The sequence below is a fragment of the Coregonus clupeaformis genome, chromosome 29, assembly GCF_020615455.1.
Source record: "Coregonus clupeaformis isolate EN_2021a chromosome 29, ASM2061545v1, whole genome shotgun sequence".
Lineage (NCBI taxonomy): Eukaryota > Metazoa > Chordata > Actinopteri > Salmoniformes > Salmonidae > Coregonus > Coregonus clupeaformis.
The window spans coordinates 61,718,614-61,730,705 of record NC_059220.1 but is presented as its reverse complement, the minus strand read 5'-3'; the positions used below and the strand labels follow the sequence as shown (position 1 = coordinate 61,730,705).

Below are 12,092 nucleotides of genomic sequence, written 5' to 3'. Positions count from 1 at the left end.
TATGACAAGAAACAGGTAGCCTACTTCATCAGTAACCTACTCTGGCCAACAGTAAACAAATGTAGTGTGTTAGGCTAATGAAGTAGGCTATGACATACAATCATGACCTTGTGAGTTGACTGAGCTAAATGTGTCACTCGTTAGAATTGCACTGTGAATGGAGGTCTTATTCATGTCACACATCGGTGTGGTGACAGATATGACAGCAGAGATAGCCTGATGGTTTCAGTCAGAATGGAAAAAAGCACACACTGGCACTGATAAGCGGTTTAGCATACAAGGCATCATACACACAAATGCATCTAGGCTATAAAAAGAGGGATTTCCTTCAGTCTCTCTCTCTCTCTTTCTCACACTCTCTTGCTCTCTGTTTTCTCATCTGAAAACGGAAATGGTGCCAGTGCAGTCTCCAAATTTAGAAAAGAATTAGCCTCATTAAGCTGAGTAAACATTCACAATCTGAACCTTTTCAAACTGTTTTTGTTTGCAATATGTAATAAAAAGCACGAGCTGGCGCACACCCAGAGAAAATTATTTAGTGTAGCGGTGCTGACTAATGGCAAATAAACTGTAAGATATACAAAATAAATAAAGAGAGTCGCACACTCTATATACATAAACTCCCAGTAATTTATTGGGTAAAACACCAACCATTCGGCATCACTGTGCCTTCCTCAGGGTGATGTAAACAGATATTCCTTGGTTTTAAACAAGCTCGGGTTGGAAAAAGCTTGTTTTTGTTGACACAACTCTTAATGGTTACTGCTTATCCTTTGTTGCGTTATTTATTAGCTACATGGACACACTTTTGATTTATTATAGGAGGGGCTACATGTCACCTCAACACCCTGGCACAGAAATATTAGTGGGATCATCTTTGAATAACGGGCGCTCTCTGCTGGTCAATTCCTGTACTGTTTATTTCTACGGCGTCCACGAAGGACCAAAGTAGAAATTCCCTATTACGCATTCGTTTGATGAGTTGTGTCCTAGCGCCATCTCCATATTTTTTTTCAGAGACCCCTTTGGATACAGCCCGGCAGGGAAAGGGTTAAGGAGCGGGGGGTCCAGATGCCTCCTCTCCTGCTCGCTATGACGAACAAATGAACTCCCGGGGAATGAAATTTAAATTCCACAAAGGAGAAAAAGTCCTCTGTTTCGAACCTGACCCTACAAAGGCTAAAGTACTCTATGATGCTAAGGTAAATGGCTTGTTGTTTAGCAAGAGTTTGTTTGCGGTCATAAGGCTGAAACTGCATGAAATTCCCAAACATTTTGATTGCCAGTTTTTATGGCTTTATTCAATACTGTAGCTAAATTAGACATTTTTATTTGATTTACCCGGATAGACCCGAAGGCCCGCCCGAGGTTGACATGCTAGTTAACTCCTAAAAGACTAACGTTTGCTATTAGGCTAACGTCACGTTATCACTGTGGCAGGTTTATGAAGATGAGGCCATCAATAATGGCTGCAGCCGTGTTATATGTTGCTAATCTCTGCACATGTTGTAGCCAAGTTAGCTCGGGTATCGTTTCTTAGCTAGCTCGTTAGCTGCTACATTTAGCTAACTGTCATAAAACAACAACTGTCCGCTACGTTGGAAGTAACGTTAAACTAGCTAGCGTTAACGTTAAACACTAACGGTGAATTAAAATAGGTAGCATGAGTTAACGTTAGCTAGCAACTGTGCAAGGCCAGGGCAACAAATTATAATCAGCCAACCCGTTGTTTACATAACGTTAGCTAGCTAGTGCCAATTAGTAATGTAACGTTAGCTAATTAACGTATTGTTACCTGTCTCGATGTGGTAATAAACATTTGCCTGCTGGCTGTGTTACACGCTAACTTGAGTTTAGTCGGCTACCGCTAACTAACGTTAATTTCTGGAATTGTACGTTTTAGGTCGTTGATGTTGTAATTGGCAAAGATGAACGTGGAAAGCGAGTCCCAGAATACCTGATTCACTTCAATGGTTGGAACAGAAGGTAAACTCACACACAAGACACAGTCTGGGGTGGTGCGTTTGAAGAAGGGGGGCTGGGCATCTCGGGTACTGAGGAGGATGGGTGGGACAGGTAGGAAGGTTCTCTAAAGGTGGTGCAGGGGAGGGGTGGATGGGATGGGAGGGTTACCCCTCCCCCATAAACAAAACAAATGCACCATTCCCTGTATCTATGAGTGGTTTAAGTTAATTTCCCATCCTTTGTGGGCTCTGCCTGTCGAGCAGCAAAATGGTTTTAGTGGAGCTGGGGGTCTCCTTGCCCCCCAGCACCAAATCAACATTTTATTGATAACGATCTATATGGTGGAAATCATTGAGTGTGGATAGCAACCTTCAGTGGAGCTTTGTCCTTGATATCACCTACACAATACTGTCATGTCGACTGCATGCAGCTTGAATTGGAAGGGGTGGGATTCATCATCTGTTGCTTTGTGTTACAGTTGGGATCGATTGGCTGCAGAGGACCATGTGCTCAGGGAAACTGACGAAAATCGCAAATTACAACGTAAACTGGCTCGTAAAGCTGTGGCTCGCATGTAAGTTTGACTCCATTGGAGAAGATCGGAAAAGCAAGCATTAGGCGTGACTGCAGAGTGTGTCGTGTCTAACTGTGTCCACTCCAACACACAGGAGGAGAAAGGGATGGGGGAAGAGACGTCGTCGTCTACCCGGTGTTGAGTCAGCTCTGAAGACACTTCCTGAAGAGAAGGAAGAGAGTGATGACGCATGTGAGTTTGACTGTTCCATCACATTCAAACTAGTGCTAGTGCAAAGTAGTTTATCGGAATGGCTTTTCATTGGAGATGGCTTGCAAGATAAAATTACATATACTTTTCGGGGGGTATCTTTCAGGTTTGATTTCGTCTTCAGACAACAGTGACGAGGACGATTCCGAGGATCCTGAATCTTTGAAAAGTGAGGAGAGCGACTCTTCCGAAGATTTGGACAAAATGGTAATGTGTTTTGAGTTAGAAAATGACAGACAACAATGTTTCTCAATACATAACCTATCAACTCGGTTGTTCTATTGACATTGTCAGAAATACAAATGTTGACAAAATGCCTGGATGGATCTGACTGTTTGCCCATCTATCTCCAGCAGGAAGAGCAGGAAGCTCACGCTAAGATGGAGAGTGAGGACAAGACCATCAACATAGACATCCCTGAGGTTCTCAAGAAGAAACTGGAGGATGACTGCTACTACATCAACAAGAGGAAGAAGGTGTGTCATTAAACAAAGATAACACCCGCTTTATTGTAGTGCCATATACCGATTCCTATTGCTCCAAATCCCTAGATATTGGTCATGTTCAGTAGGGAGAAAACTTATCAAAACGGGGAGGTACTAACTGAACTTGTCCAATAGGAACACAGATTTGTCATTTTCTGTTGCAAAACGTTTTGCCTCGATGTACCCTACTGAATGCAACCCTGCTTTTGACAGTTCAGCATCTCACTGCCAATGAGCTGTGATCATGAAGGGCTTTGTTCTTTTTCGCCCCAGTTGGTGAAGCTTCCGTGCCAGATGAACATATTGAACATCTTGGAATCGTACGTGAAGCACTTTGCCTTCAACGCAGCCTTCTCTGCAAATGAGAGGTACAGAAGTCACCAGAGCACCGCCCAGACCAGCCTCAGTCCTCACTATGTTCCTCCAGAGAAGAAGTGAGTCCCCAAAATACTAAATTTCCCATTAGCCTTTTCACCTCCCATGAGTCCCGTGGGCTACATAATGGTTTTGTTTGACATTGCAGCCGACATTGCAGGCGCCTGCCAACTGACTGATCTACAAATCACCTTGCATCATAAATAACTACACAATGTTATTTGTAGATCAAGTGTGTCAGTCACAATATTACCCACAATGCATCACAGATTTGATGCTCTCGAACACGGTCATCGTGGATGAAATTATCTTTGTGATAGTAAAGCTAACAGTCACCATTTTGTTTCAGTGAGGAGCTTTGCAAGGAGATGGTGGATGGCCTGAGAATCACCTTCGACTTCACCCTTCCCATGATCCTCCTGTACCCCAACGAGCACGCTCAGTTCAAAAAAGTCAGCTCCTCCAAGTTCTTCCTGCCTATCCGGGACAACACAGCCAGCTCCAACAAGTAAGACAGACATCAGGCTATGTATGCAATCCCCTTGAATAGTTAACATCGGTCATTTTCAGGCGGGAAGACAAAACAAAATGAAGTTGAAAAGGTTTCACTGTTGAAGACACTAAGTACATCAGGCCCTTTGTTCAGTTTGTAAGGTGAAAATGTCAGTGAGAAATTATTGTATGTTTCTTTGGTTTTGTGATTTTGGAGGTCATTGCCGGACTCTGGTCTTTCTTTGATCATCTCCTTCCTCCCTTCCTGTCCCAGGACCCTGCGTGAGCGCACCCCCAGCCCCTCGGGCCACAACCCCTCCACCCCCCAGTCTACGGACAGCCAGCCGGCCCTGAGCGAGGCCTCCACCACCACGGCAAACGCCGCCGCCTCCACACCCAAACGCCGGCGCTGTACCTCCATGGCCGACCCCGACGCCCCCCAGTCCCTGCGGCGCTCCACGCGCCACACCTCGGGGGGCGAGCGGCTGGCGGGCGAGGGGGGCAGCGGCAGCGCTACGACCTCACCCCAGCCCAAACGCCGCCTCGCCAGCCTCGACACGCCCGCCCAGCTGCCCAAGTTCTTCCTCAATCTGGAGAAGAGTGAGTGGCAAGAACACACACTCAAACACAGAATAAGTAGTTGATCGTGTAGTGCTTTACTTTATGCGAAGTGTCACTCGTGTCCTCTGTTGTAATGACCATATCCATTCACTAGATGGCACTCTTCCCTGTTGTCATACAGTACTCTCCCAAACACATGGGATATTGTCTATGCACAGCTTCTCAGTGCTACAGCACACTGTACATGTCTGTTGTTTCTGAAGTGTCCATGCAAATGTTGTCCACCCACTCCATCAGTTGATTAACCGCTGTCTGCCCTCCTGTCCCCTTCCCAGAAACCCCTGTCCACAGCGGCTCATCCTCACCGTTGCCCCTGACACCCAGTAAGGAGGGCAGCGGCATCTTCTCCGGCCTGGAGAGTCGACGGAACAACGAGCTCAACGAGGTCCTGAGCTGGAAGCTGACCCCTGATAACTACCCCCAGAGTGACCAGCCTCCCCCACCCTCCTACCTGTACGGCTCACAGCACCTCCTACGCCTCTTCGGTAGGTGTCCGCAAAAGCCCTTTCTGTGTGTGTGTGTGGGAAACTGGGATTGTTGTTTAGTTCAATGTAGCCTCCAGTCACTCATTCTCTTTCAATCTTGTTTATTCCCCTCATACAGTGAAGCTGCCAGAGATCCTGGGGAAGATGCACATCCCAGAGAAGAACCTGAGGGCCCTGGTCAAACACCTGGAGCTCTTCCTCCGGTACCTCCCATCTTATTATAGAAGAATCCATGTTTTCTTCTTTTAGTGATCAGCCACACATCATAACTAGGCTAGAACCAGGGCTACAATCATCTCTATTATGGCTGCCATAGTTCACCGCCATACGACCTAGGCCTGGAACGTTTCCTTGTGCTGCCATAGTAGCCAATGTCAGGTGGTTATTTTAGAAGAAAAGGTCTTCTCAATAACCTTCCTGGTTAAATAGAGGTCATCACGTTTTCTAAACTGAGCTCTGAATGCTGATTGGCTGAAAGCCATGGTATATCAGACCGTATACCACAGGTATGACAAAAAATGACCATTTACTGTTCTAATTATGTTGCTAACCAGTTTATAATAGCAATAAGGCACCTCGGGGGTTTCTGGTATATGGCCAATATACCACAGCTAAGGGCTGTATCCAGGCACTCTGCGATGCGTCGTCCCTAAGAACAGCCCTTAGCCGTGGTATATTGGTCATATACATTTACATTTTAGTCATTTAGCAGAGCGACTTACAGTTAGTGAGTGCATACATTTTCCATATACCACAACCCCTCGGGGCTTATTTCTTAAATAACCCCTCCTCAAGCCACAGTAACTCACAGTGGAACTGAAGATGCACAATTGCCAGTCTCCAGGATTAGTGACCCTGACTGGGCGAAGCCCGTCATCCCCCAGTCAATCACTGCCTGGTGTATTATTGGGCCGGCCGCCTCACAGGAAGAGACAGGCTGCCATTTAGTTGCCGTGCCGACGACAGTTCCATGATAGACTTCCTTTGATCACTGCAACACGATAATGCCCACGTCAGCATTTCTTTGGACGTACTCACTTAGCTAGCCTGGTGAGTGGTTTCCACTTGATGGGCTTATGACGTTGTACAAACATTAGCTTAGCATGCAGAAATGTTTGGACAATGCAGTAGCTTGATGGGCCTCTGTTGTAACATGAACATTGGCCTATAAAAAAAATCATTGGACAATGCAGTGGAGAATAGAGAGGTGGATTTTTCCCATGGGGCTTTTTGTATATCTTGGGGAGGGATGGGGGGTCCCTGTTGGGAGTACCTGGAGTGCAGTCCGCAGTGTGCGTCGATCTGCTGACGCACGCACGCGCACAATCCTCTCCGCCTATCCACTGTTAGCCCCGTTACCTGAAGTCTAGCTCATTCAACGGGGCAGTTAGCTGTGGTGTAAAACTACTAGGTAGCAACTCTCTCTGTGTGTGTGTGTGAGATTCATGCAGCTCACTGAGTGGAAAAAGTGCTCACTGACCTGTAAGCTGGCTCGCCCTGCCTGCCACGGTTATTTTAACTATAATATCATCTAACAGGATGTGATCAGACGATGATGGCTTGAGATGTTATTTATGCAGAGGGTTTGATTTGCTGTTTGTGTGTCTGTGCACGCGCCTCTGTGTGTGTGACCGTGTGTGCGCACGCACCTGCATCTGTCTGTGTGTGTGAGAGACTGCCAGACTACATTAAAGGGAGATGAGTGGGCGTTACACAAGCCTGCGATTCTAATCTTTAAATCCTGCCCAGCGATCTTCAGCTGGCCCCAAACCTAGGGGATTTATTCTCTCTCCTTTATTAATCAAACGCCTGCAATTTCCCCTCCAGCCACTACTCTGTGCTGTTGCACACAGAGGGACATATTACTTTTTCTTATCACAGCTGGGTACTTCTCAATAGTCTATTAGGGACTTCTTCCCCTCGTGCCATCTTTGTGTCTGTAAAATTAATTATGCAAGAAATGGCGTAATATCGAAGTAAACTTGGAGTTACGCGATGGCATTGTGTGTGGTCCTCCCAATGCAGTTTGTTAGGCTGTGATGAATGTGCACAGTATGAGCTTGATGCTAATTTCCAGTGAATATTGAAGGTCTTACTCTGGTGACATGATCGATGCTTGACTGCCGTTTGACAAATACAAATATTCTTATCATGTAGACTAACCTACCAGCACTATCTGTGAGCTGTTGGCTAAACCAAACGTGCCAAGACCAGACTAAGCACATTTGCTATTTAATGCAACAGTTTTTGTCATAAAACTATTGGTAGAGTTGAACATGCAATGAAAACACATTGAACTTCAGATTTTTATTAGATACATGAAAACGTAAGCGAAAAATTACATTTTGGTGCACTGATTTTTATCCGCAACTAGACAGTTTGGTGGAAACACCACTGGTGGGAAAATGCGCATATTGGCTTTGTGCAAATTCTGGAATATTCTCATGAAAATCTGTCGCTAATTGGATAGAAACCTAGCTACTTATCTGAAAATAAAGGAGAGGTGAGAGAAATAATGTTGGATGCTTTAAGCAATAAATTGATGCCTGCCTACAATGGGATTTAACTTCAGCTGTTCATGACCATTTATTTTAGTCTGTTACGGATATAAAAATAATATATTTAGAAAGGAGGTCTCTTCAGACTAGTGAGATACAGGAAGGGAAAAAACCTGAGTGGAGAGGTGCATGCCGGGATTGGGCACATGGACGGATCTCTGTAAGAGTCATGAATCGTGTGGTGTATTTCTGTGATACAGAGGGCGGGACAGTGGTGTAAAGTACTTAAGTAAAAATACTTTAAAATACCACTTAAGTATTTTGGGGGGGTATCTGTACTTTACTATTTATATTTTGGACTACTTTTACTTCACTACATTCCTAAAGAAAATAATGTACTTTATACTCCATACATTTTCCCTGACAAACAAAAGTCCTCATTTCATTTTGAATGCTTAGCAGGACAGGAAAATGGTCCAATTCACACACTTATCAAGAGAACATCCCTGGTCATCCCTATTACCTCTGATCTGGCGGAATCACTAAACACAAGTGCTTCGTTTGTAAATTATGTCTGAGTGTTGGATTGTTCCCCTGGCTCTCCGTAAATTAAAAAAACTAGGCAATTGTGCCATCTGGTTTGCTTAATAGAAGGCATTTAAAATGATTTATACTTTTACTTTTGATACTAAAGTATATTTTAGCAATTACATTTACTTTTGATACTTTCGTATATTTAAAACCAAATTCTTTCAGTCATTTACTCAAGTAGTATTTTACTGGATGATTTTCACTTTTACTTGAGTCATTTTCAATTAAGGTATCTTTACTTTTACTCAAATATGACAATTGGGTACTTTTTCCACCACTCAGGAGGGAGAGAGAGAGAGTGCCTATTGTGTATGAGAACGAGGATGCCTGTGTCCTTCCAGCTGCTCTCCCACAAAAATGTGTCCATATCTTATCTAACATCTGCAGAGAAATGTGGTTCAAGTTTACAGCCTTTGCTCTACATTTGCACTAACCAATAGATAGGACGACCAATAAATACGGACTAGTTCGGGGCTCCACAACGATGATGATGATGAAAATTTGTCGCCGGTTAAAGCGCCTCTTAATTTCTCCCTCTGATGAGGATAATTTGTTTGCAGTCAAATTAGAAGAGCCGGTAGAGTTAAGATGAGATGGCAAGATTTAGAGGATTTGGCTGAGCAGTGGATACTAAGAACATTCCGGATTATTTTCCCTACTGATTAGACGGGGAGATTTTCCCTCTCCAACTCTGGCGAATTGGGTTATTTAAGGCAAGTTACTAAAAGCACTGACTGACTGCAAGCCTGGAGGGGGGAATGGGCATTGACAAGCCCCCTGTTGGAAGGAAGACACCAGGATTGGGAGTGCTGAGTAACTAGTCTGGTCCATTACATTTTAGACATTTTAGTCATTTAGCAGACGCTCTTATCCAGAGCGACTTACAGTTAGTGAGTGCATAAAAAATGTTCATACTGGCCCCCCGTGGGAATCGAACCCACAACCCTGGCGTTGCAAATGCCATGCTCTACCAACTGAGCTACACGGGACTGACATCCACAGTAGTCGAGGGAGTGACATCAGCGTTTTGGTGCATTTTCCACAGTGGTCTTTGCTCCAAATGCATTAGCTAGCTGTCTGTTGATGGCCATGCTGTGTTAAGGCTAGTTCACTTCAGACTTCTACTCAGTGTGGTGAATTAGACCCTGTAATGGTGTCACATGTGTTATGTTTCTTGACCTCTCTCTCTCTCTCTCTGTCCCTCCATCCCTCTCTCTGCTCCCCAGGTTTTTGGCTGAGTTCCACGAGGACTTTTTTCCGGAGTCGTCGTACGTGTCGTCATCGGAGGCCCACTACTGCATGAAGCACCCGCGGGCTGTTTACTGAGGCCGTCTATCTCACCCTGCCTCGCCCCACCTCGCCCTGAACTGCACTGCTGGGAGGGGAGCTCCAAGCTGCTTCCCAAACCATCCCTTTCTTTCACTTGCTCTCTGAGACTGCGCTATTATGTCTCTCCCTCTCTCGGTGCACCCTTGCCCTCCTAAATCCAACCCATGCAGCTATTTGGTTTTGCCCGGCCTATCAGAAGGAAGGGTCTTGGCTTCTGATCGGCCAAGTACCTCTCTCTCCCCAGCCCCCAACCTGGCAGCCTGGCCTAGGATGCAATGATTACCTAATGGACGTCTACTTGTTATCCTAGGCTGTAGACCCTAACCCCCTGCTGGGGTCTTTCCCGTGATGCTGACTTTGTCTTGCTTTCTCTCTCTGCGCTCAAGGACCACGTTTGGCCCTCTTCTTTCTCTAGCACCATCTGTGTCCGATCCTTCTCTCTCCGTCCGCCTCAAGCAAACACAGAAAAGAAGAGTGGCTATTTGATATGTTCGCTTTATGTGTGACTATTGGAGACTAATGGCTTCTCCTCAGCTCGCCACGCTTGCTACTCCAAGCCACTCTTCAGTGTGTGCTGTCGATTAAGGTATTTCTAAACGCTTGTAGAATGCCCTTACTCTAGTAATGTCTACTGTCTGTGTTCTTCTTGCTTAGAGGGGCTGTGACGTTATGGCCACTGTGTGTTCATATTTATATTTGTCATGGTATTACCCTCAATGTTTGAAAAAGGTCAAGTGTATTGAATTCTGTTGATCAGTTGATGTATAAATTCCTTATTCTGTTTTGATTTTCTTTTTTTATACACTGTTAACTTGTAGACTCAAACAGGAACACACTGCGGAGGTGGAAATGTGAAAATATCAACTTTCAGTCTGTTTTCCATTAGTCTTATCCGAAATAAAAGTTGGAGCAATATTTTTTGCATGTGGTTTATGAGTGTTGCTCTTCTGTTGATTCATAAAGACCTAGGCCAGGATTCAATGCAAGGCGTGTTATATGGCAGCACACTATAAACAGGTAATTTACACTTTTGCCGAAGTGCGCAATGTTTACTGTGAATGCAATCTCTGCAAACGTTGTTGCCTTGAAAATATGCATTGTCGGCTGTATACATCGCTGTGCTATAACGCGCCATGCATTTAATCCTGGTCCTATTCTCTGCTGTTCTTCTCTCTTTCAAGTTGAGACCATTTCGTTAAAGAAACATTATTCACACTATAAAGGTTGTTCTAAACTACAGCAAAGTACAAGGGCAGATCGTTGGGTTTATCCTCAGGGTGAACCGGCTACGGTTTGAGATTGAACAGGGCCTTTGGTCTCAGAGGTGTGATATCAGAGAGTTGAGAAGGACAGGGGGGCAGCCCAGGGGAGGGAGATTGGACCAAAGGCAGTGTTCTGCAGAGGATGACTTCAGCCTCCTTTGATGGGCACACAGTGTTTTGGGTTGTGCCCTGTCCATCAGTCGCTGGACATTTGTGCTGCTCCATTGATTTAGGTGGTGCCAGATGTCCTGCCAACACGCTGTGCCCGTAGACCAGGGATCATCAACTAGGTTCAGCGGCGGGCCAATTTATTTTCTTGAGAGGATGGACAGGGGGCCGGAACATAATTAACAATTTGTAGACTGCAAATTGGCCGCAAGATGTCCAAACAGATCTAATATTTGACTAAAACATTCATTTCAAATCTTCCTTACATTTGTATGCGATCACATATACAGTATCTCTCTTATGAGTGGGAATACTTTGGAACTGATTTCCAAAAATAAAATCACTTGAAGCTGATTTGCTGGTGTCCAACAAAAAAATAAAATACATAATTTTTTGTGGGGTTTTTTAGAACTTGGGGGCCAAATAAAATCACCCGCTCGCCAGTTGGGGTACCCTGCCGTAGACAATGCCTCCCCTCTGTCAGCTCCCGATGTAGCTGCCTGTTGTAGAGTCCCTCTTAGCATTGACCAACACACACTCTGCCTCTGAATATGGTTTCTTGAGTGTAAAGGCCAATGTTGCAGTCACAACATACAGAATATTTTTGCCTCTGAACATCTCCAGTGGTACTGGTTGTTCTAACTGAAACCCCTCCCTCAAGCTATCACATTGCCTCTAGATCAGGGGTAACTCTTACCCTACGAGGTCCGGACTACTACTGGTTTTCTGTTCTACCTGATAATTAATTGCACCCACCTGGTGTCCCAGGTCTAAATCAGTCCCTGATTAGAGGGGAAGAATGAAAAAAAGCATGAACTGGCTTCGAGGTCCAGAATTAAGTTTGAGGGCTCTAGATTGTGTGTTTGGGGTTTTCTACTGGGGGGTTTTCTGAGGGAAAACGCTTAGGGTGGCCTTTGACTTGGGATTACAATGCTATCATGTGGTCAACATCGCTGGGTCAGAGGAAATGACTAGAGCCTCATCTCGCCATCAGCTAGCCTAGCCCTGACTCTCTTCAGAACAACCAGACAACTACA

General features: G+C 45.0%; 1 protein-coding gene across 2 annotated transcripts; it reads left to right on the top strand.

Annotated features, from left to right (window-relative positions):
- Positions 1 to 972: 972 nt before the first annotated feature.
- On the top strand, positions 973 to 10,540 carry LOC121535967 (male-specific lethal 3 homolog). 2 transcript variants are annotated; one of them, XM_041843210.2, is made up of 12 exons: positions 973 to 1,202; positions 1,904 to 1,986; positions 2,444 to 2,539; positions 2,634 to 2,731; positions 2,856 to 2,956; positions 3,106 to 3,225; positions 3,508 to 3,668; positions 3,959 to 4,117; positions 4,376 to 4,701; positions 4,998 to 5,207; positions 5,326 to 5,410; positions 9,523 to 10,540. In XM_041843210.2, the coding sequence occupies exons 1-12, from the start codon at positions 1,104 to 1,106 to the stop codon at positions 9,620 to 9,622; spliced, it is 1,638 nt and encodes a 545-aa protein (XP_041699144.1). In that variant the 5' UTR covers positions 973 to 1,103; the 3' UTR covers positions 9,623 to 10,540. The 2 variants fall into 2 exon arrangements, with proteins under 2 accessions (XP_041699144.1, XP_041699142.1); XM_041843208.2 differs by having other exon boundaries at positions 3,103 to 3,225.
- Positions 10,541 to 12,092: the final 1,552 nt, after the last annotated feature.